General features: G+C 35.2%; 1 protein-coding gene across 46 annotated transcripts in view; it reads left to right on the forward strand.

The window, feature by feature from the left end:
* Positions 1–23777, forward strand: part of PTPRD (protein tyrosine phosphatase receptor type D) — a 2277302-nt gene that overhangs the window by 2098149 nt on the left and 155376 nt on the right. For 22 of the 46 annotated variants that reach the window (XM_045069786.1, XM_045069815.1, XM_045069785.1 and 19 more), the window contains 6 exons: positions 7246–7379; positions 10300–10444; positions 13906–14211; positions 15124–15317; positions 17785–17811; positions 21936–22053. In XM_045069786.1, the coding sequence (XP_044925721.1) occupies positions 7246–7379; positions 10300–10444; positions 13906–14211; positions 15124–15317; positions 17785–17811; positions 21936–22053 (924 nt within the window). The remainder of the gene's footprint in view (positions 1–7245; positions 7380–10299; positions 10445–13905; positions 14212–15123; positions 15318–17784; positions 17812–21935; positions 22054–23777) is intronic. The other 24 variants (XM_045069816.1, XM_045069817.1, XM_045069819.1 and 21 more) reach the window with 4 other exon arrangements.

The following is a 23777-nucleotide window of genomic DNA, read 5'->3' on the forward strand; positions in this document are numbered from 1 at the left end:
GTCAGAGTGAGCACAGGCAGACAGAGTGGCAGGCGGAGGCAGACGGAGAAGCAGGCTCCCGCTGAGCAAGGAGCCCAATGTGGGACTCGATCCCAGGACGCTGGGATCATGACCTGAGCCGAAGGCAGCGGCTTAACCAACTCAGCTACCCAGGTGTCCCTATGGTGATATAGTTTTTAAAGATCTATTTATTTATTTGAGAGAGAGAGAGAGAATTGCAAGGAGGGGCAGAGGGAGAGAAACTCAGACTCCATGCTAACTATGGAGCCCAGATATAGGGCTGTCCTACCACCCATGAGATCATGACCTGAACTGAAATCACTAGTCAGATGTTAAACTGACTGAGTCACCCAGGTGTCCCTCAGTGCTGATTTTTTTAAAATGCCTAGTTTCAGAGTAATATAACCAGAGTTTATATCCAGTATACCATTTTTAGCTCTATAACCCTGGACAATTTTCTTCACTTCTCTGAGCTTTAGTTTTCTTACCATCAAAAATAATAACCACCTTATAGAGTTTAGAGGTAGTATTTGGTTTCTAGGGCTCCTGTAACAAAATACCACAGACTGGGTGGCTTGAACAACTTTAATTTTACTGTCTCTCCCTTCCAATGGCTAGAAGTCTGAGATCATGGTACATGGAACTTGTTCTTTCTCGGGGCAGCTTCAGGGCTTCTCTCTTAGCTTCTGTTGGTTTGCTAGCAATCTTGGCTGTTCCTTGCTTGGAGAGGCATCACCCTGATCTCTGCCTTATTGTCACATTGTGTTCTCTGTGTGTGTGTGGCTTTTTGTCTCAATTTACCCTTTTCATAAGGATTCCAGTCATAATGGATGAGGGCCCAACCAAGTGACCTCATCTTAAATAATTACATCTGCAAAAATCTTATTTCCAAATCAGGTCACATTCTGAGGGTTAGGAATTTAACATATAAAATTTTGTGGAATACACTTCAATCCATTGCAGGGTGATAGATTAGGTAATGGATAGAAATAGTTTATAACTTAGTAAGTACTATATAATCATCATCATAATAAAAACAGCTACATATACTGGTACTGTGAGTGTTGCATGTACTAATATTGCTACCCAGTTTGGTAGATGTGGAATTACCCCATTTGCCAATGAGTAAATTGAGGATTGAAGAAGATTCAGGAACTTGTTTTGTGTGGTCATAATGTTGGTAAGTGGGAAAGCAGAATTTAAATCCAGGCACCCTAGCTACTTTAAAGCATTATTATTTTTAAATTAATAATTTGTTTTTGTGATAGTTTCAGTGTCTGCTAGATTTTTGTGCCTACCAGGTGCTCAATAAACAGAGTAAACACAGTCATTCATTTATTCATATCTTTATTAAAGAATTATATATAATTTACTTCTAAAATATTTGAGGTAGCTGTTATATTATCCTAGTACAAAAGTACTTTAAACTATTTAGATATTAAAAAAAAAGGTTTATCTGAAAGTAGAGAAAGGAATGCCTCTTTTCATAGGTTATTATACTTGATTGGTAAATTTGGTTCTAAGTTTTCAAACCACAGATTTAAACATAAGAATCCATAATGTTTTATAACTTTTTTCCCCCTGATATCAGGAAGATTTAGGTATCTTAGATACCAGATACTTCCTGTAAACAAATTCACCTAAAATGTAAGAAGCCTTGGGAATCATGAGAATCTTTATATTCAGAACAGAGAAGACAGACAATAATGCCTTTTGTCACAGTTTATTTAAAGATATAGAACTGATGTTAAATAGTACATATTTGGTTTTATCTATCACCAAGGACATAATATGACATAAGTCATAACCCATAACTTACTTAAGACAGTGCTACAATAGATACAATTGAGTAATGTGATCCAGGGACTCTGAAATTGGAAAAATCTGGATAAGTGGGTCACCGATGCATTAGAAGAGTTGTTCCCAATCTCTGAGTATTTTTACATTATTTCCAAGAACCTTGTTTAATAGTTGTACTTTTAATACCCATTGATTGAGAAGATATATAATGACATAATGACTTGTGCCTGCCAAGATCAATAGGCTAAGAAAACCTTCCAAAATAGCACAATGATTTGATCTGTTCCCTAGCTTTAATTAACAAAGGCCATTTGATGTTAGTGGACACCTGCCAAATACAATGATATTAGTTCTAATATAATTAATGCTGAGCTTCTCCTTTTTTTTTTTCCTTGCTGACTAAATATTTCTTAAGATCATAGCTAGGGAAAAACATAAAATCATTGTGGAATATTCTTTTAGAGGGTCTATAGAAAATTTGAGGATATAATTATTTTTACTACAATTTTATCTTTCCAAGCCTATGAAAATTCACTAAGATGTATAAATTTCTCAAGTATATTTTAATTTCATAGATACAAAGATATAAATGTCTATGTCTTCTATATCTAAAAGATGTTCATTTTTTTAATCTTTAATTCGCTGGCAACAATAGTCCTATTTTTGTTTAAAATTGGACTCTGAATTAATTATTTTCTAGAAACATGGGTTAATCTTCCAATTTTTCCATAGCTTTAACTCTTGGCAGTGCGGTCGCTTGCCACTAGTTTACCTTAAAAATATGGAGAATGCAGTATATGGTCCTTGTCAAAGGAAGAATTTATATTGTGCTAGAAAAAGATATCTACTATTAGAATACACATTTTGAAAGGATGTCTTTTTGTACATTTTTATTATATAGATTACTATAATAGGAATATATGGTAACTGTATTGTATAAAATAAGTACAAATAAAACTGTGATACAGGATGTAGTAAATTACATCTAAAACCTAACGCCCTAAAATGTTGCCTGATGCTCATGCTAATTGAAGCCATTATAAATCTGTTGAATCCTGTCTTTCTTTTTTCTTTCTTTAGAAAACCTCTAATTTTTCTGTCCATTTAATAGATTCTTGGGTAAAGTCTACTGATTTCTATGTGTATACTTTACTAGTATAGGCTTTTAGAAGGAAAATAGTTATGTCTGTTTACTAAATAAATACTGAGTAGTACCGACCTTAAACTTTTTGAAGAAGCTGATTCTACTCCAAATGCTGAGCATTGCCGGAGGGTTGGGGGGGGGGCGGGATAACAAACAAGCAAACAAAAAGAAAACTATGATATTTAAAGACATGACATTTTAGGTTTCTAGAACTTACTAAATCATTTCATTAGTATATGTCAACAGGTCTAAATAAGCGAATTAGAAAAAGACTAATTTCCAACTTCCTAGCTTCTGAGTCCAATTTAAATGCCTTCTTAAAATAGTTTTAGCAAAGGAGCTAAAAGAAGTTTGAGTAAAGGAACTCTAGATGTAAATTTAACTTTTCACACTGATAATTTAATGACAATTGAGAATAAAATGTGTGCAGGTACTTGCCTATTAAGTACTTATTTTATCAATGACATATTTTTAGCACTTATAAATCAGACTCCTTGTTTTGAATTTTGCTTTGTTTTACTACCTTTATAACTCTGGCCATTGCTTTTATTATTGTTGTTATTTATCAACATGCTAGGTACATTTTCAAATGTGTACCTTATTAAAATACTAAGCATTTTAGCAATAATGACTTAACTTTCTCTGATAATAGTTCATATTTATAATATGGCTAAGTGAAATTGTTGGCTATCTACTTACTACATGATAACCCTTTTCTCCGTAGAGATATTTACTTAATTTTACTTAAATATTGATTTCTTCTAATATTATCAGCATTTCAGATGACATACGGATATTCTTCATCTCTCTTTCATTCTTCATTCTTTATTTGAGTGGCTCAGATATTTATATGGAATATAATAGCAGTACTACTCAAATACTTTACATTCACCAATGGGATTATAATCTTGTTTGGGAGACTTGATAGTTCATGTTTATATTTTCTTGTGGACATTAAATAATCAAGAAGAAAAGTATAATCTTGATACCACTTGACAGAATACAAACATTTCTTGAATATAGGTTTAAGGAAAAATTGTAAGTTCTACCTCCCTTTCCTCTGTCCACATCTAAATTCTAAATTTGGCTTATGGTCAATAATATCACATCTCCCTTGCTAATGTAGAACGATTGCACTGAAGTTTCTGGATGGGCCTTTTAAATTTTTTCCTTGAGTTTCCAGAATCTCAGAGTTTCCTATAAAATTTATGTTCAGTTAATTGATGAGGAAAATGCTACAACACAGAAAAGTTCTTAATAGTAAAATAGACACAGACAAACAAGAAATGAAGATGAAAGAATGACAATAACTTTGAGTTGTAAAGACTGTAAGAACATTTGGAGATAGAATCTAAAGCCACCATAACTGACCGAACATGAAGTACTCTCTGTGTTTCCAAATAGTACAGAGAAATAAGTAGAAGAAAAATAATAAAGTACAAAGAAATAAGACCGTTTGGAACCCCCTGAAGTGCTTCTTCATATACATATATTATCATTAAGACTACTATGTTTGAGGAATATAAAACTAAATCCATTAGTTTCATAGCTTTTTTCCTTTACTTTGATGCCTCAGTTTTATTCTGGTTATTTCAACATGGCTAAATGACTTTGAGGAAGCAACTCTAAGTGAATCTTCAATTCCCAGTGAGATCTAAGTAGTGGCACTTTAAGGTGTTTATGAACATAGAGCCTGATATAATAAAAAAGTCTTTTAAAACACTGATCCATTTGCTGGATTTTGCCAGTAAACATAATTTGCCCCCTATCGTGTTTTTCAATTAATTTAATTCAATTAATTTCCAATGGTTAAAAATTGAAAGATTTTACCTAGAAGATTCACTGTCAACTTCTTCTTCTTCTTTTTTTTCTATAAAGAAGAAAAAATTCCAACCTTTCAAACAGAAAACACCTTGTGTAGACTTTTTTCCCTGCCTTCAAAGATAAGCATCTCTGGAGGTATCCTCAAACTACGGTTGGGTTTAAATTCATCACTGTGCTAGGAGCTGAATAAAAATATCACGAAGGAGCTCTTGGGTAGCTTGGTAGGTTAAGCATCTGCTTGGGCTCATGATACCCCGGGGCCTGGGATGGAGCCCTGAGTTGGGCTCCCTGCTCAGCAAGGCATCTTCCTCTGCCCGGCCCCCACCATGCTGCTGACCTGTGCTCTCCATCGCGTGCATGTGCTCGAAGATTAATAAAATCTTAAAATCACCAAGGTGCTTGAACCAAAAGAAAATTCCCCTCTGGTTCAGCTGTGACTCCAGACAGGATCCACTGTCAACTTCTGTTGAAAAATCAGAAGTTCAGACAAACTTGGACCAGCACTGCACAAAGCTGGTGTTGAAAACTATCAATGCCTTCAGGTGTGCCAGGCACTTTCCCATTGATCCCAGACCCCACCTGGTTTCCATGCTCTCTAAGTGATCTGCCTGATACCTCTGGACACTGTCTTTCTTTCTTTCTTTCTTTCTTTCTTTCTTTCTTTCTTTCTTTCTTTCAGATTTTATTTATTTGAGAGAGTGAGCAGGAGCAGGGAGGGAGGGGCAGACAGAGAAGGAGGCTCCTCACTGAGCAGGGAGCAGATGGAGGACTTGATCCCAGGAACCTGGGATCATGATCTGATCCAAAGGCAGACACTTAACAGATTGAGCCACTCAGGCACCCTGGACATTTGTATTTCTACCACAATTTAACATCTATTAAATTACCCTCCAGACCACTTCAAAAGAAGAGCAAGATAGAGCAAACAAGGAGAACCTTGTATATATTATTTGAAGTTTCTTGACCACTACTTACTTTGTTCAAGAATAAAATGAACAGTACACCCTCTGAAGCTCTGAGCCTGTTTAACTCATTATTTAGAAGGAGAAGTGTCTTACTAGATTTGGAGGGTCAGATGAAATTTGTGTCACTAAACAAGGATGAAACATTGAGGCCCACTGGGAATTTGCCCAAGACAAATTAAAAGCAAAAAAGGTAAACAGTTTAAGAAAAAGTTAATTAGATTTCCAAGATGTTTTCAATTAATGTCAATTTATTATTAGCATTAGACAGGGAGGAAATACATAACAAGCAATTATTATCCTGAGAGCAGCCCTTTAGTTCTGTTCATGTTTTTAATTCTTGACAATACTGTGTTCCAGTTTGGTTAAGTCAGGAGTTATCACAAAGCTTTCTTCCTTCTCAGACTTGTGGAAGTTGGGAGAAAGAAAAAAGGAAACAAAAGTAGATAGAAAGAAGTGACCACACACATATGTGTATGTGTGTGTATTTTTAGGCTTAAGAACCCCTTTAATCTTCGGAATATTAACATCTAATCATAACGTCCCCATCTGTTTGATTGTTCTTGGCCTCCATTGTTGCTCCTTCTAGCATGTTTGGTATTTCCCGTTTAGAACTAGTGTGTTCTCTATTTACTTTTCTATTTTCCTGTTAATTTTTCCCTCTTTCCCCCTTCTTTTGCTCTTGCTCTTTGATTTTCTTTTGACTGAGCAAATACTTACAGAGAAAAAAAAAAAAAAAAAGAAAAAAAAAAGATACCCTGTTCATAGAGGCATCAAATTAATGAGTATCTTGGGACTCCTGGGTGGCTCAGTTGGTTAAGCAGCTGCCTTTGGCTCAGGTCATGATCCCAGAGTCCTGGCCCTCTGACAAATAAGTAAATAAAACCTTTTAAAAAAGAGAAAGTTAATTAGGGATTTAGAAGTAATTATTTATAAGTGATAGTTTTCTTTTTTTTTTCTTAACCTCTTTTTCAAAATGTGGGTTGGTAAGAAAAAATACTACATAATTCTGGTTTACCAGTAGGTTTTGTTAATGTAGCAAAGGTGGGATTTTATAAACCAAACTGGAAATAATTTTAAAAGTGAAATGCAGTGCTAAAGAACAAATTCCCAGTTGTAAAATAGCAATGGTTTTTATGTATTTAGCACTTGTTATGATTTAGACAATATTGATTACAAATGCATTATATAAATCATCTTATTTATCACAATAATATTATGAAGTAAGTTTATTATTTGTGACATCAGATTTATTATCAGATTTATGCTCTATTCTATGTGTGATAACTCTCTATCTTATATAGATTTTAAACTGATCAAGAACAAGTGCCATGTTAAAAATATTCTTGTACTTTGAAGGAGGAAAAATGGACTATAAACAATGTTAAGGACCCAGCTGTCTGTTAAGCTACACGTGTTTACACATTTGGAGAGGTTTAAATGGATGCACTAATGGAAGAGTTTCTGAACACCCATGGTGATGATGAACTCAGTCCTTTGCCTTCCTGTTTTTAGTGCCAGGGCAACCACTAAACTTCAAAGCAGAACCTGAGTCTGAAACAAGTATTTTGCTGTCTTGGACACCTCCACGTTCAGACACTATTGCTAACTATGAACTGGTCTACAAAGATGGGGAGCATGGAGAGGAGGTAAGACTGTTTCTCACCTTCTGGTCATGCACTATATTGGGGCCTACTGTACTTTTGAGTATTTGCCAAATTTCTGCCCAAAGGTCAGACATTTGTAGAGGACTTTTGTAGGAAAGATTTCTTCATCAAAGAAGGAACTTGACCAAAAAAAAATCAGAATATTGATTTCAAGACTTTGGGGGGTAGAATGGGGCAAAGACCAACACCAAAACAGCTCTTGTCTCTATTTCCAGGTTTCTGAGCTTCTTCTGAAAGTATCTAAAAGAATATACCCTATGAGACTTAGGGACCTCCTTTATTTCTCTTCGGCCTTATAGTGCTTAAGTCATCATATAGCACTTAAGTCAAACGACTCCAAGGCTTTGGATGGATGGATTTATCCAAGCTGGTGTCAGAGAAGGCCCAGTAACAAATGTTTATTTGTGTGCCAAGAGTTATTTGATATGAATGGAGTATATATAATGTTTGAGTATGCTATGCCAATAAAACAATTGTAAACTGAAGAAGTCTGGCAATTCTTGATAGTTACTGAAAAGAGAAACAATATCAATGTAACTAATACATACATTAAGAGATATAATAAGGATTTCACATATATTAACTTATTCAGTTCTTAAAGTGGTGCCATGAGTCAGTTTCTACTTTTAATTAATTCCACATATAACAAAATGAAGGCACAAATAAAGTTAAACAGATTTCCCCAAATCTCATACTCCTGAATGGCAGAACTAGGATTTGAAAATCTAAGCAGTCGGGTTCCAGAATCTATCTTTTTTTTTTTTTTAAGATTTTTATTTATTTATTTTGAGAGAGAGAGAGACAAAGTGAGAGAGAGCATGAGAGAGGAGGTCAGAGGGTGAAGCAGACTCCCCATGGAGCTGGGACTCCAATATGGGACTTGATCTCAGGACTCTGGGACCATGACCTGAGCCGAAGGCAGTTGCTTAACCAACTGAGCCACCCAGGTGCCCCCAGAATCTATCTTTTTAACCAATAGTGTGTACTGCCTCTTGGGTGTACTTTGCATAGATTATAGAAATCAGTATTAAGATACAGCTAACATTTTCATGATGGGAATATATGGTATTAATGAATGTATTTCTTTTATTACTGTGATATCGAGTCTGGAACATTAAGACAAAAATGTTGGTGAAACTATATGTGAAAACTCAATCCATACAAGTCATTTTACTGTACCTTTTCATTCTTTATCTTAAGAAGATCTTCACAAAGCTAGTTAACCCCTAACTTTTAACAGAAATACCTTTTTCCTTTAAAACACTCACATACTGGGGCGCCTGGGTGGCTCGGTGAGTTGGGCCGCTGCCTTCGGCTCAGGTCGTGATCCCAGGGTCCTGGGATCGAGCCCCGCATCGGGCTCTCTGCTCAGCAGGGAGCCTGCAAAAAAAAAAAAAAAAAAAAAAAAAAAAAAAAAAAAAAAAAAAAAAAAAAAAAAAAAACACTCACATACTAAATGAAATATTATCAGTTAACTTATGGTGCATCATTCTGAATGCTGCAATAAATTAATATGTTCCTATAAACTTCCATCTTATTACAGCTGTTTGAAATGAGCAGAATCTCCAAAGACCAGGATCTAAATGCAATGCTTTTAGAGTTAGCTAACAAAGCCATGAATTAAGCATTCAAAAAGCTGTATAATTGAAATGCAGCTATAACTTAAAGTACTCAAGTTACCATGACTGGTGTTTTTATTAAGACATAATTCAACATTAATTTATTTTAAATCCTTGCCACTACCCAACTAAAAAACAAATCAGATTAAAACAGTGCAGGAGAGTGGCGCTCCTTTGAGAATGCTGTAGATGTAGGTGCGTGAGTGTTGGCACACCTACTCTGTTTTACAATTGTTTCTTTGGGGATTCCATTTTTACTTACCATTTGGGAAATCTAAAATTTCGAAAAGCTCTTGTGTTTGTGAGCCAGAATACCCTAGGGATGTTTTCTCTAGTTTTATATTTGAATTCCCCTTGAACGATTTCTGTTTGTGTAAACAGCAAACTCTATTCGATGAAAAGCCTTGAGATTATTTATGCCATTACTAGATTACATATTAGTATGTATTTTAAGGCTTACTACAGGCTAATGTTCAATCTGAGATTGATTATCCATAGCTCTATTTTTGCTAAAACGCAAGTCAAATCTTAAGCATGAAAAGTAAAAGTTACAACATTCAATTAAAGAAACCTTATTTCAAAAGCCCTTTATGATGTTAAAATTTGCTGAAAAGTTGGTGCCTTTTTTTCTCTAGCTGTATGCTCCGTAGTCACAAAGAAAGTTTTAAAATGATTTTAAATCTGTCTAGAGTGATGATATGGCTTCATATAAATTATCCACCTAGTAAACATCTGATTCTTATCCCTTCAGAACTTTGCAGTTTCTGAGCTCCTGTAGCAATGTCATAGAAACTGTGCACTGGTTTCTTTTGCTACTTCTGGCCATATCTTCTTTGCCCCAATTCAAATTACAGAACGTCATGGGAGATAAGCTAGGCAATCTATTCACTTGAAATTGCACCCATTGACTAGACTCCACTACAGGGGCAGGTGCCAGTGTCTGTTGTGGGCTTTGTCTCCGCAACACATGCACCTTAAGGCATGAGTGGTGGCCTCTCAACTTCCCTCCTCTTTTACCGATTTGGTCACTTCATCATCAGTAGAAAGATTTCTGGCTTCCATTGTTCTGGTTGCCTTATTTATAGTAGAAATGTGCCTTTAAACACTGATATTTTCCTTGTATAGTTCCCCTGGTACAATCCTACTCACTGTTGATTCTGTTTGTGATATTTTGATGACTTTATAACCACAGTGACAGACATCAGAGGTTGCAGGCAGTGTGCTAAAAATATTTGCATGAATCTTAACAAAAATGACCCAGTTCTTTTGTTACTTATCCCCAGCAACGGGTTACCATTGAGCCAGGGACATCTTATAGACTGCAAGGACTGAAACCCAACAGTTTATACTATTTCCGTCTGGCCGCACGCTCTCCTCAAGGCCTGGGTGCTTCCACAGCTGAAATATCAGCCAGAACCATGCAGTCAAGTAGGTGTCTCTCTTTGCTTCCTTTCTTCCTTTTTCCACTAGGAGGTATTGCGGCCTCTTTTCGCCTGCCAACAAACAAATGGGCTAATTAATAAGTTTGACAGTCCATAGTTTCTATGCTAGTACGCATCCAACTTTGGAGATTGTATGACCTATGTTGGTTTCCAACTTGGTCCAAATAGCAGATACCATTCTCCGCCTTCCTAAACTGAAGGAAGTTGGAGGAGTTAGAAGACTTCTGTGAGGAAAATGAATGAAGGTTCCACCAGGTCCTGTGTAATGACGTATAAGGCTATAAAGCCAAATTTTGGTTCAGAGCACTGCCAAATAATTACAATAGGGCTTCACAAATTCAAGAGGTAATAAAGACCAAACTTTTAAGTTTTTTAAGCACACGGGTTTTTTTTAATGTTTATTTGTATTTATTCATTTATTTATTTTAGTCGGGGGGTGGGAGAGGAACAAATGGAGAAAGAGAATCTTAAGCAGGCTCTACACCTGCTCAGAGCCAGATGTGCGGGTCCATATCACTAACCTGAGATCATGATGTGAGGTAAAAATCAATAGTCGGAGGCTTAGCCCAACTGAGCCCCCCAGGTGACCCGTAGGCACACAGGTTTTAACTTTTCTAATAAACAGGTTTTTATTTCATGTATTTTTTTTCCTACTCAGAGAAAAGCTCAACTCTTTATTACTTATTAACTTCCCTCTTATTATGACTCAACCTCCCTATTAGCCCTTATTATTATTTGACTACTTTATTATTAACTCTTGAGGTAGTACATGTGGAAATTTGGAACATTCATAGAAAATCTGTATTTGGACAAATTCGGAACAGTGGAAAAATCACAAGTAAATTTGCAATCCTAAATTGTATTTTGTTTCCTCAGGTTTAATTTCTTTTTGGAACTGTTACCCTAAAGCATAGTTGTGTTTATCACAAGGGGGGTTCATTGTGTCCAGGGAAGATTGCTTTCTGTAAAGTATTATATGGAGGTTTATGTTTGATGGAAAGTTTGGTGACTTATATATGGTTTGCTCTTTATTAGTAAATGTCTATAATTAGTCTATTGAACTACCATTTACCTTGAATTGAATAATTTATGGAGTTATTTCCCTACGTATTTTTTGATACTGTATGTTTTATATGTGATTTTTGATGGTTATATATGCAATAGATACGTGTTATCTCAATACATTGAATTTTATAAAGAGGATGGTCTGCCGACCTTAATATTAGACCTATCAGCGAACATGAAATTTATATTTTCTAAGAAATGAATTTTCTTTCATATAAACAAGTCTAAATTCTATAGAAATTCAAAATCTTCCAGGATTTTTTTGAAGATAAAAGTTATATTTCTCTTTCTCAAAACATGACTAGTGGTATGAAAAGTATTAGGATCCTATTACTTAATCCATTAGTGATTATAGCCTATTCCCATAAAATTCCCTTTCTTTTAAAAGAAAGAGGCAAGTAAATTAATGCAGTTTTGGATTGGGCTTTGAACTCTGGGCAGACTAGTAAGTAATATTGTAGACGATAACTCTTAAACTCAGACATTTAATTAGAAGAAATGTGACATGCTTCAGCATTCTGTTTTGCATGGTTTGCAAAATTGACTTTTTTGCATGCATGCATGCATACATACATATCTATTTACATGCATAGAGACAGAACAGACATTTTATAACCACACCAAAACTTATCTACTTTTTTACTTTATTACAGTAAAAGTTTCAAGAGATGTTGAATATATTCTCATAGAATAGGAGGTCTGAAGGTACCAATGTAGTAAAAACCAAATCAGCTTTTTAAAAAGAATTACAAATGAGTCCTTGCTATTACATGAACAACTTAATTTTTTATGAATAGTGATAATGCATATGAAATAGTTTTATAATTTGAAACATAAGAATGTGTATTCAGAATCAATAAAGATGATAGATATTCTCATGATTTTGCAAATCTTACTCCAAATTTACAAGATTGTCTTATGAGAATTTCCTTTTCATCAGTACAGGGAGCTTTCATTTTGATTGACAATAATGAAGGAACCCAAGACATGTAAATTAAAGAAGAATGATAATCCTGTAAGCAATTAGATACACCTGATGCTACATAATATTAAGACCCACAAAGTCTAAGGAAATATCCAAACTACATGTTCACATACACAAAATTAGAAACGATTTATTCATTCTATCACATCAATTGCCTATTTAAAATAAATAAATATAAATATCTTATCTTTCTGATTTGTCCTTTAGGAATTATATATTATTAACTTTAAAAGTAAAAGTAATTTACTATAACAGTTGCATTGCTCTTATTGCTTTTTTAATTTTATCAAATAATGTTATGTTTGGGTAATTTGATGGAAAATAATTGCTCAGAAAGTGATGATTTTATTTTAGAATGGACAATAAGAAAATTTCTCTTTTAACTCTTATGCAAATTCTACTTTATATGAATAATTACATACAAAATGAAAAAAAATTTGCACATAAGTCATATCTTTTCCAGATGGTTCTCAGGATTTTTAAAAAATATTCCTTTTTAATGGCTGTGTTACTGACACTTTGTAAGGGATAGATTTATTAATTTTACCAAAATTTGTTGGTGGAATCTAATTCTTTACTTGCAATGGTGTCTCAAGAAGAGTTAATAAATTTTTTTAAAAAGCTGAAAGCTGATGTAGGGTAAGTACAAGTTACAGTCAGAATCAACAAGCCTGACATTGCCCTCGGGTAGGTAAATCTTGGACTATGCATTTTCATCCTTTAATGATTTTGCATGCTCAGTGTATACGGGCTATAATCAATGCTAGATTAACACCTTTCCTTAAAACTGGTCAGGTTGACTCCGTTTTTTGCATAGTCAGAGGGAATGCTTTCATATTTGGGCTTTTCTTTCTTTTCTTTGTCTTTAGTTGGAATTGGTGGAAGGGCAACAGTTATTGCAAATTTTTATACCTTTCACAAATGAATACTGTATATGAATCACCCTCATTCTAGAATGTAGAAGTGAAAGCTTGAAACAGCATCTGTGAAGCATCATCAGATTCTCATGTAACAAATCTTGCAATATTTATAGATTTTTTTAAGTTGGGTAGTCTGTACAGTAGGGCGGGGGAATACTGAGAGATTGGTTTAGAAGAATTTAAATTGCAGGTAGGTAATTTTATTTGAGGCTCTATTATCTCAAGGTTTCATGTTCACATATTCCCCCCACCCATTATTTAACAATTATTTTTGGTCATTTATTCATTTTTTGGTTTAATAATATTACTAAGCCAAGGTACATAAATTTAGTTTTATTTTAAGTTTCAAAGCCTTATTTTCATTTTGTCCTATTGTTCGTTTATTTATTTTTGCCTTTTCTTTTGTTTTATCATTTTTTTTTCCAACCACTCCTATCCTTTCACTCAAACCCTCCTTTAACTCACTACCAAAATAAGAGCCGTCAGCTCCTCCTCAAGACATTAGTTGCACCAGCCCAAGTTCCACTAGTATTTTGGTAAGTTGGCAACCTCCACCAGTGGAAAAACAGAATGGCATTATTACTGAATACTCCATCAAGTACACCTCAGTGGATGGAGAAGATGACAAACCTCATGAAATTTTGGGCATTCCTTCGGACACTACTAAATACCTTTTGGAACAGCTGGAAAAATGGACTGAGTACCGCATCACTGTGACAGCCCACACAGATGTCGGCCCCGGCCCCGAGAGCTTCTCCGTGTTGATTCGAACTGATGAAGATGGTATGTTGCCTCTGCTACGTCAGTTTACACCCTTCTGACACAATCTTGGTCTGCTGTCTTTTGATAGGCTAACAGTAATCAGTTTTTCTCTGCTCATCTTTTTTTTTTTTTTTTTTTTTTTTTTTTACCTGGCATCGCTCAACTTCAGTAGTTTTTGCAAAAGACCTATCTTTGCGGCAGCCTGAGAATTTTTTTTTTTTTTTTTTCAATTTCAACATAGTAAGTTGCTTCCCTTTGAAAGGACAGTTTGCTCATATGACCTTGTAATCCAGGCCATTCTCTGTACTTCCGTCTAAAGTCTTCTGCGTTTTTCTTGGCCTTTTTTAGTCACTTCTTTTACATTTTGAAGTTAACTTTTCAAATCTGCCTTCTTTTCTTCTTGTTGCCTTTTTGTCTTGCATATTTCAGAGACACTGATGCTCGACATTCAATTTTTGGCATCTGTTGTTTGGAAAACCTTTGATATGAGAAAAAAAAGAAGAAAACCGATATAATCAAGAATCTTTTTATTCTGCTAAAAAGAAATCTTTAAAAAAACACACAACAATCAACAACCAGTTTTTGTTATTATTTCAGTGCTACTCCTCTTTGTGCTTTAATGCTTTGGGCCTCAAAGCATCTTCCTTGGCTTTTGTACATTTTTTACATGTTTTTCTATTTCTCTGATACTCTTTTTTTCTTCCATTTTTTTTTTTTTTTTTTTTTTTTGGCATTGGTCATGGTTTTTGATCTTTTCTTAAAAGGTAGAGCAGATTGGTTGAGCATTTTCATTGCTTGAAAATGTTTATATTCCACAAAGGAAACTTAGTGGGTCTGCCCATTTTTTTTTTTTTTAAACCTAAGTAAACAAAATACTCTGACTGGGTGGGACAAGTGCCTATAATTTTCTTTTATCCAATGATGTTGTTCCAGTTCCTAGTGGTCCTCCTCGCAAAGTCGAGGTAGAGGCTGTCAACTCAACATCTGTTAAAGTCTCATGGCGCTCACCTGTGCCCAATAAACAGCATGGCCAGATAAGAGGATACCAGGTGCATTATGTGAGGATGGAAAATGGTGAGCCCAAGGGCCAGCCCATGCTGAAGGATGTCATGCTGGCTGATGCACAGGTAAGCCTCTGAAATTACATACCTATGTTTGTATTTATTTATTATATTTATTTTAATCTATATCTTGAAATGGACCCCATTTTTCAAGTTTTTTTGACATTTAAAAAATCCTGTACACAATTCTAGTTTTTGAAACACATGATGTGTATTTACCTTCTCAGAGTTGACAGCATGTGAAGAAATTAGTTGTAATGAAATTACACTCAAGCCTAATTAAAAACACATAAATGTTTTCTTAAAATACAGATATTCAACTTGCTACATTACATCTGAATTTGACTTTCTGACTTCAAAAAATTTGAATTGATTTTAAAGTAACAAGAAGAATTCTAAGCAGTTATGCTAGAACTTCTTGAAACTAAATTGATCTAGCTTTAAACATATGACTTATTCTGTTGAAAAATAGACATTCTTACCTGAGGAAAGTTACCCAAATAGTATTTTATTTAGTACTTATTTATCAAACCATGTATTCAGAAGTAGTTACTTCATTTCCCAGAAAAATGAAGGTAATGACGGTGAAAAATTAAAGTTTTCTAGGAAATTAATTAGGATCCCCTATTTTTTTTTTTTAAGAAATAAAAATTTATTGGTTACCTTCCATATTTCAAATACTCTTGTTTGGTGTCAGCATACAAATATGTGTCAATATATTTTGAGGAATTCGTATTTTATTAGAAAACACTTAGAATGAATTTTTTGACAGGGAATGATGGATAAATGGCTGAGGAGGCTGACTGTTATCTCAGAAATGCAAGAGTGAACCCTCAATTAAGATTCATTTTTTGTTTGAGACGGGGACTGAGGGAGAGAGAGAATCTTTTTTTTTTAATTTAATTTAATTTTTTTTCAGTGTTTCAAAATTCATTGTTTATGCACCACACCCAGTGCTCCATGCAATATGTTAAACCAAGTTAAGAAAAGTAAGAACAGTTGAGTATGTGAGAAATGTTATTGATCCTCAGGTGGCAGTATTCAACCACGCCGTCACTACTTGGCTTTATAATCCATTGCTTAAAGCATAGCATTATATGTTTCATTTTTTTGTTAAATTAAAGTGTTTCAAACATAATACCATAATAAATTTCCCTGTATTCTACGCAGTTACCTGAAAAGAAGAGGAAGATTTCAATTAATAGCTTCAACTGGGGATTATATGTCACCTGTGGATAGCTTCATTATACTGGGCCCAGTGGTGATGGGATGTTGTGAATAGGGGGGTACTATGCTTATCTAGCAAATCAGTAGCTAGAGGGGGGGTTTGGGAAATCTGAAATTTATTTCAGCTGCAAGTTCCTTCCCTTGTGTTAGAGTGAGGAGGACTATGAGCCAATGAGAACTCTTATGTCAGGTTGCCACATTTTTCATTCTTATCTCTGTGCAAATAAGAGTGCAATCCATGTCCCTGTGTCTAAGGAAAACATCGACCCTAATGTTTTAATATAATCAACTCACAACAGCGCTGTTTTCCTTTGGTTTTGAAACATTTTAACTAAAGGGTTCTGGATGAGTTGTTTACTTAATCAGCTCCTAATCCAGTTCCATGGTTTTGAAGTCTACTTCTGTAAACTTATTTCTTTAGATTCATAGTCCTTTAGATGCTGGAAAAGGGGCATTGTTTTTTTCTAAATAATATTCTTACTGTCTGTGAAAGAGTACTTACAATATGAAATTAATAAAGCCATTAATGCCCATGTTTTCTTTTGTAAGTCTGAAATTATGAAAAAGAAAATGATATAGCCATGATGCTTTGATGTCTTTCATCCCGTCCTAGATTTTGCATTATAAATTTTACATTATAAACTTGTAGTTCTGTCAGTGTTTTGTGGAGGATGGTGCTTAATGGAATTATGTGATACAAAGTGCCTTAAATATCAAACACAATTTTTCCCCCTCTCTTCTACTTTTTGGTTTTTCTTTATTGAATTTGCTAATTTTCCTTGTGTGTATATGTTTTTTTATTGTTTTTCCTTTGCCCACCTCATCTGTTTTCTGAATAATCATTGAAATTCCACTGCATCATTGCAAGACTTCCCTGGGCCTGTAAGATTCCAATCTATTACGAAAGGTGTTAATCTAATTAGTGACATAAATTAATTGCATAACATAAGGAAAAAGTCAAAATAAATGTCATAAAGTAGTGTATGACTAGAAACACTAGCTGTATGTTCTGCCTTATTGATGCATTCCAATGAAACACGTATGAAAAATATACATTAGCTGATCTTAATAATAACAATACAAAGCATATTTACTTTTGACCTTTCAGTTGGGGGTGAGGATGACAGCGTAACACACCTTCCCTTTGGAATTTTATTGTACACACTGCTTATTTTTTTTTGTTTTGTTTTTGTTTATTTGTTTGTTTTAATCTAAGGATGGCAACATTGCCTTATAAGGCTACAAATTTCTCTTCATTTCTTTTTATTTTGTTTTCCTCTTCCCCAACCTTCTTAATCTCAATCAGTGGGAATTTGATGATACTACTGAACATGTGAGTAATTATGGACTGCTTTGTCAAAAAGAGCTATAAATGCTTGTCTTTTCCATTACCCCTCTTTCACTTATTTATGATATGTCATCACAGTTTGCTTGGATGCATGAGCTAACACATTATTTTTAAATTATTTTCATTATGTGGTACATTTTTAATTTAGGTTTTTGTTTGTGAAATTGGCATAGTGCTATTGATTGCATAAGATACATCATAAGCTCATGTCGTTTTGATGGCTGCTACTAATTCTGCCTTGTGACACAGTCAGAGGAGGCACACTTTAAGTGGAGGCATCACAGACAGGAGATATCAAGCTGTTTCATAGAGGCCACTCATAAATCCTACCTCAGGGTTGCATTTTCAGTGGATAACACCATGCAGTTCTGATACTAATTATATCAAGAAATGGCAATTCTCTGTTTTATCCATAGAAATTTGAGTTAAATTGAATGAGTCATGCCTAGAGGCAGAAAGTATCTCACTGAAGGAGGAATTTTTTAAAAATATTTCAATGGCTGGATTATATTATTTATTGAGAGCATATTACTATGGATAGGTGTCTATGGGGGACATAGGATGTGACACCTGCCTTTGAATCGCTTACAGTAGGTGGCTAGGAAGGATGTAAAGTTCTGAGAAGTTCCATAAAATACGACAAAGGCAATGGCCTCAAGCAATGTGTAATTAATAAATGAGTGTCATTGTCACTGTGAATTCAGAGGCCATGGACCAAGAAGGTAGAAGAGGTCTTGAAACTTTGTTGAGAACTTAAAAAAGTAAGGGTGGAAGAGGTGGGGAATTCGTATGCATGCCTGTGTGTGTGGGGGTGTGTGTTAGAGAGTTAGAGGTACAAATGTATTTTTTTAAAGATGAGTATGTGGGACATAGTCATTGAGGCAAGTCAAGAATGTGGTATAGTCATGTGACATGAGCTTGCCAATTCAACATGAATGAAGGGGTTTAGGTTAGTAAGTGAGGACAAAGTATGGCTAAGAGGTAACTTTTAATATAATGTTGGGAAAACCTGAAGAACCTGGCTTTTAGCTCTTCAGTACTGGAGAGATGTAGAAAATTATTAAAAATGGAAATAAGATTAAGGCTGGCAAGGGTATTCTTTCATTTAGTAAATTTTTTGAGGGGGGACAAAATACAGGGCTCTTACTGGGAATATTGGAAATATGATGGGCAAGGTATCAGTTTTAATGGCACTTAAAACACTGACAGTGTTTTATAAACTTCTTTGACTGTGATCCATGGTAAAAGATGCATTATATATCATGACTGATGCATTTGTATGTTTAAAATAAAGGTCTTACAAAATAATACCTTGCTTTAAATATATATAAAATGTAATGTTTTGCATGAAAGTATATCTTATTTCTTTTTTAAAATGCTGGGCATGAATGAGTAAATTAATTTCATGACCTACTTAAATGGATCATTACTTACAGCTTAAAGCCAATGATACAGTGGATAGATTAGAGAGAAAGAAGATAGTAAACAAGGAAACAAATAAAAACAGTTCTTTTACTAAGGTAGTCATAAAATAATAAAAATTCAAGAAAGTAAGTTGAAGCAGCCGAAATGAAAAATGGACAGTTTGGGTCAATATTTTAAAGGAAAAACTGGATAAAGTTCCTAAGAATTTGAGGAAGAGAAAGAGATCAAGATCACTTATAAGTTTGGAATATGCTATACCATTCACTAAAGTATAGAAGCAAGGAGGGGAATTTATTCCTGGAAATAACACTTGAGCTTCAGTCAAGCTGAACTTGAGGGAACAATTGATAGTCAAAGGAAAATGTCCAGCACATATTTACAGTGTACATGCCACTGGAGCCCTGATGAGAAATCAGGCTTAGAAAAGAGTTTAAGATATAAACAGAAAAAATTCTCTAAGATTTGGAATTTTTTTAATTTTTAAAAAACTTTTTTAATTTTTTAAAAAAAAATTTTGGACTAGAGAGAAACATAGCAGGCCAGTAACTGTTTCAGAACATCCAGGAATGCCAAGTTTTAACAGGCTAGAAGTTGGATAGAGATTTGATAGGAGAAGTCAAAGAGAATGAGGAATGGTATCCATGGCATCAGCCACACTACCTCACAGAGGATAAGGAAACCACCAAAGAAGCGTGGACACAGTTTAAAGAAAGAAAATACAACACAAGAGATGATGTGATCCAGGCAGATAGAGGTGTGTCTGACTGGGATCATACCACTGTAGAGGATTTGACCAGTTTCAGATTACATTACATGTGTTATCCTGTAACAGCCTATGCAAGAGGAAAGGCTAGTGTAGTTAATCCCAATTTGATAAATAAAATATCTCACCATATGATTTGTGATAGAGCTAAGCCCTGCTTCTCTGCCCCACTAACCTCGCCTACTTTCAGCAGATACCAGTAGCATGTGAAAGGGACCTTGGAAACAATAATGTTGTCATCTTCCCATCATAATTTCTGGAATACCCAGTATATCTACTATAATTTAAAATGCTACACTTGGGTGATTTGTATGGTTATTATAGCCTCTCTAATCTTAGTGAAACTATACCAAGGTCCTGAAAATAAAATCTTTCTCCCAAATTTATCCCATTCATCTGGCAGAATAATATTTCCAATGGCTGTTCAGGATGATATCTGAAATTTTTGAATTTCCTTCCACTCAAATGGTATCCCTATTATTTTGAGAAAAGCACACTGTCAAAAGCTGTCATATTTGGGATCAGATTCAACAACTGAGTTCAATGGTGCCCCTTACAGCCTTACACAGAAAAAATCATTCTGTCCTCCACACAAACCAGTCCATTCCATGAACTCTCACTTGCATTGTCTTCAGATGTGGAAGACAATAACATCATATTATTTCTTAAATCTAACCATATTCAGTTTGAAAACATAGCTGTACCAAATATCTGAAAGGGAACTTTATAACTGTTTATAACTGTGGGGATGTGGGCATGTGTGTAACAGCTCTGAAGAAAATAACAGAACAAGTTAATAACTAGTCTATGTAAAGAATCATATAATCTCCAGTTTGGAAGAACAGATCTAAGTTTTGTAACCATCATAGTTCAGGGCCCTAATTAAGAGAAATCTATAGTTTTGATAAGTAGTTTGTGACATTTAACATTTTCTAAATAGATTAATTGAACACAACTCCATGATGATGTGGTAAAAGAAAAAAAAATTATTATCCTTTGGTTTTATGATCTACTCCAGATTACCAGAAAATTCTCCTTAGTGTGTAATGCTTTTAGTTCATAGTCTATATAATTAACTAATAATATGTTACTTGAGTCCTAAGAAACTTCTCTGGCTCGGGGCGCCTGGGTGGCTCAGTGGGTTAAGCCGCTGCCTTCGGCTCAGGTCATGATCTCAGGGTCCTGGGATCGAGTCCCGCATCCGGCTCTCTGCTCAGCAGGGAGCCTGCTTCCCTCTCTCTCTCTCTGCCTGCCTCTCAGTGTACTTGTAATTTCTCTCTGTCAAATAAATAAATAAAATCTTTAAAAAAAAAAAAAAAGAAACTTCTCTGGCTCAAGATATCTAGGTTCGACAGAGCAGCCATTTGGAAAAATACTAGTGTGGTGATAAAACAGACTGCCCTGGCATCAGCCCCATCACTGGTCTGTGGGCCAGGCTGTAGAGTATGCATATTGAGAGCTCCTGGCATAATCTAACTGCTGGTTTATGGTTTGCTCACTATGAGCCAGGCATAGTTTTAAGTGTTTACCTGATATACCTCACTTAATCCTTACATTATTCCAACTTTCACATGGGAAACTGAGGTTCAGAGGAGGGGGTAGCTCACCTGCCCTAGATCACCAAACTAGGAAATAAGGAGATGCAGGTTTAAATTCAAGAGTTTAGGAGTTCTGGCCTCAGGTTTCATGTTTTAAACTACTCCTTCTTAGGATTACCTCGTACAATGGCTGAAGACTGACCCCACTTTAATGTAAGCATGAAAACATCATTCATAGCATGAACAACAGGCATGAAATTTCCAGTGCTTGGCATGGCTACAGGGAGTATTTAAGCATGCATAGAATGAGGATGGATGCTTTGATTTTCCCCTAGGGTGTTTGTGGTGTTTTGAATCAGTGTCACTCTATTGTGTCATTTTAGGACATGATTATTTCTGGGCTACAGCCTGAAACTTCCTACTCCCTCACTGTCACAGCCTACACCACCAAAGGAGATGGTGCTCGCAGCAAGCCCAAATTGGTGTCCACCACTGGGGCAGGTAACCATATTTGTGCATATATGTGCCTTGAACATTTTCCAGGTGACAATAATACTAATTTTCCAAATGGTATGGATGGTGAATTCTATCAAAAAGAAAAAGTGGACTGTGGTCAACTTTTGTATTTATGCAGTTCAGAAGAAAAGCAAGACATACTTTGCCCAAATTATTTAGTCAGTCATTCAACAAGTATGTTTGTGAGCACCTACTACATGCCAGGCACTACTCGCAGTACTTGGGATACAGCATTCAACAAAACTGAAATATTCTTCCCTCCTGAAACTTAATTTCTGAGTAGAACTTGATAATTAACGAGTAGACAAATGAGTATATAATAAACCATCGGTAAGTGAGAAGTTGAAAAATAAAGGTGTGTAGACATTACGGATAGGGACTGTTTGCTAAGTAACTGGAGAGGGTCTCTTAGAAGAAAGTTATTTGAGCTGAGACATGAATGATGTGGAAGTGCAAGTCATAGGAATGTCCAGAGGGAGGACCAGGGATGTCACTGATTAGCTTCAATCTCTCTGTGCAGCAAAACCTTTTAGAAGAGCTGCCATCTTGAACTGAGTTGATTACTTCTGGGTTTTGTTTTGTTTTGCCATTTTCTCCTCCCCATTCCTTGCTGTGGGAATTCTGAAGAGGTCAAATCACATAAAAGATGGGGAACAGAAAAGAGAAGGAAGGCAACAAGGCTGCAAAATATCAGATTGCTCCTCTGAAGAACAAAGTTTCTTAATACTCTTTAGAGTTACTTTGATGGGCTCACATTAGGAAAAGCCAGCATGAAGGAAGACCTGACACTGTAAAACCAATAAATTAAGACATAATTACAAAAGGATTCTTCTCCAATCCCTTTATATCATAATCTCCCATGGAACATTTAAACTATGATTTGATTTACTCCTCCCGAATTGCTTCTCACGCAACTTTTTAGGAACACACCTCTATGTAAAGGTATAAAGCAAAGAACAGCTGTGATGTTGAGTACCCTCCTGGGTGCCATGCTCACTGCCAAATTTGTCTAAATGTCATAAGATTTGCCTCACTTACATCCTGCCACCTGGAACTGCCTCAAGCAGCAGGATTACAGATGGCAAAACTCCTTTAAGGCAAAGTCTTCTGGGCTTTTTCTTCCTTTTTTTTTTTTTTTTAAATTTAAGAATAGCATTGTATCAAGCTAATTTAATGCCTTGCGTAGGAAATATATGTTCAGAGGGGGCATGCTGACTGGCTATGGAAACAGCCTCTACTGAAATGTAGACAACTAAGTGCAAACCCCTGAAATTAAATCCCCCAAATGAAGAAAATATATTTCTGACACCTATATTTTTAATTGTGTCTTAATTAGCCTGAGATGTATTACATAAAGCATTAGGCTCCCTTTGCCCTTAAGACAGGGGTGCTATAATAAGGAAGGAAAAGGAGAGAATTTATAGCCAAAGGATGTAAATCCCAGAAGAAAAAATGGCGTTGTCGATTTAAATAGCACAAACACTGGCTTATCACTTTTTGGGACTATTCAAGAAATTATTTAGAGTTGTGGATCTTATAACATAGAGGACTACTTTGCTGTTTCCATTTTGTATCTTTCTTAATCAGTGGACATTTAGGTATTGAGGAAGACAATGCTTATATTTTAGATATCTGCACATATATTGTCTTCATACTGGGCCTGGGTTGGAGGTGTGAGAATCCAGATATATAATCTCTTTAAGAGAAAA

The sequence above is a fragment of the Mustela putorius genome, unplaced genomic scaffold (assembly GCF_011764305.1).
Source record: "Mustela putorius furo isolate JIRA1106 unplaced genomic scaffold, ASM1176430v1.1 tig00003944_pilon_pilon_pilon, whole genome shotgun sequence".
In the NCBI taxonomy this organism is placed as follows: domain Eukaryota; kingdom Metazoa; phylum Chordata; class Mammalia; order Carnivora; family Mustelidae; genus Mustela; species Mustela putorius.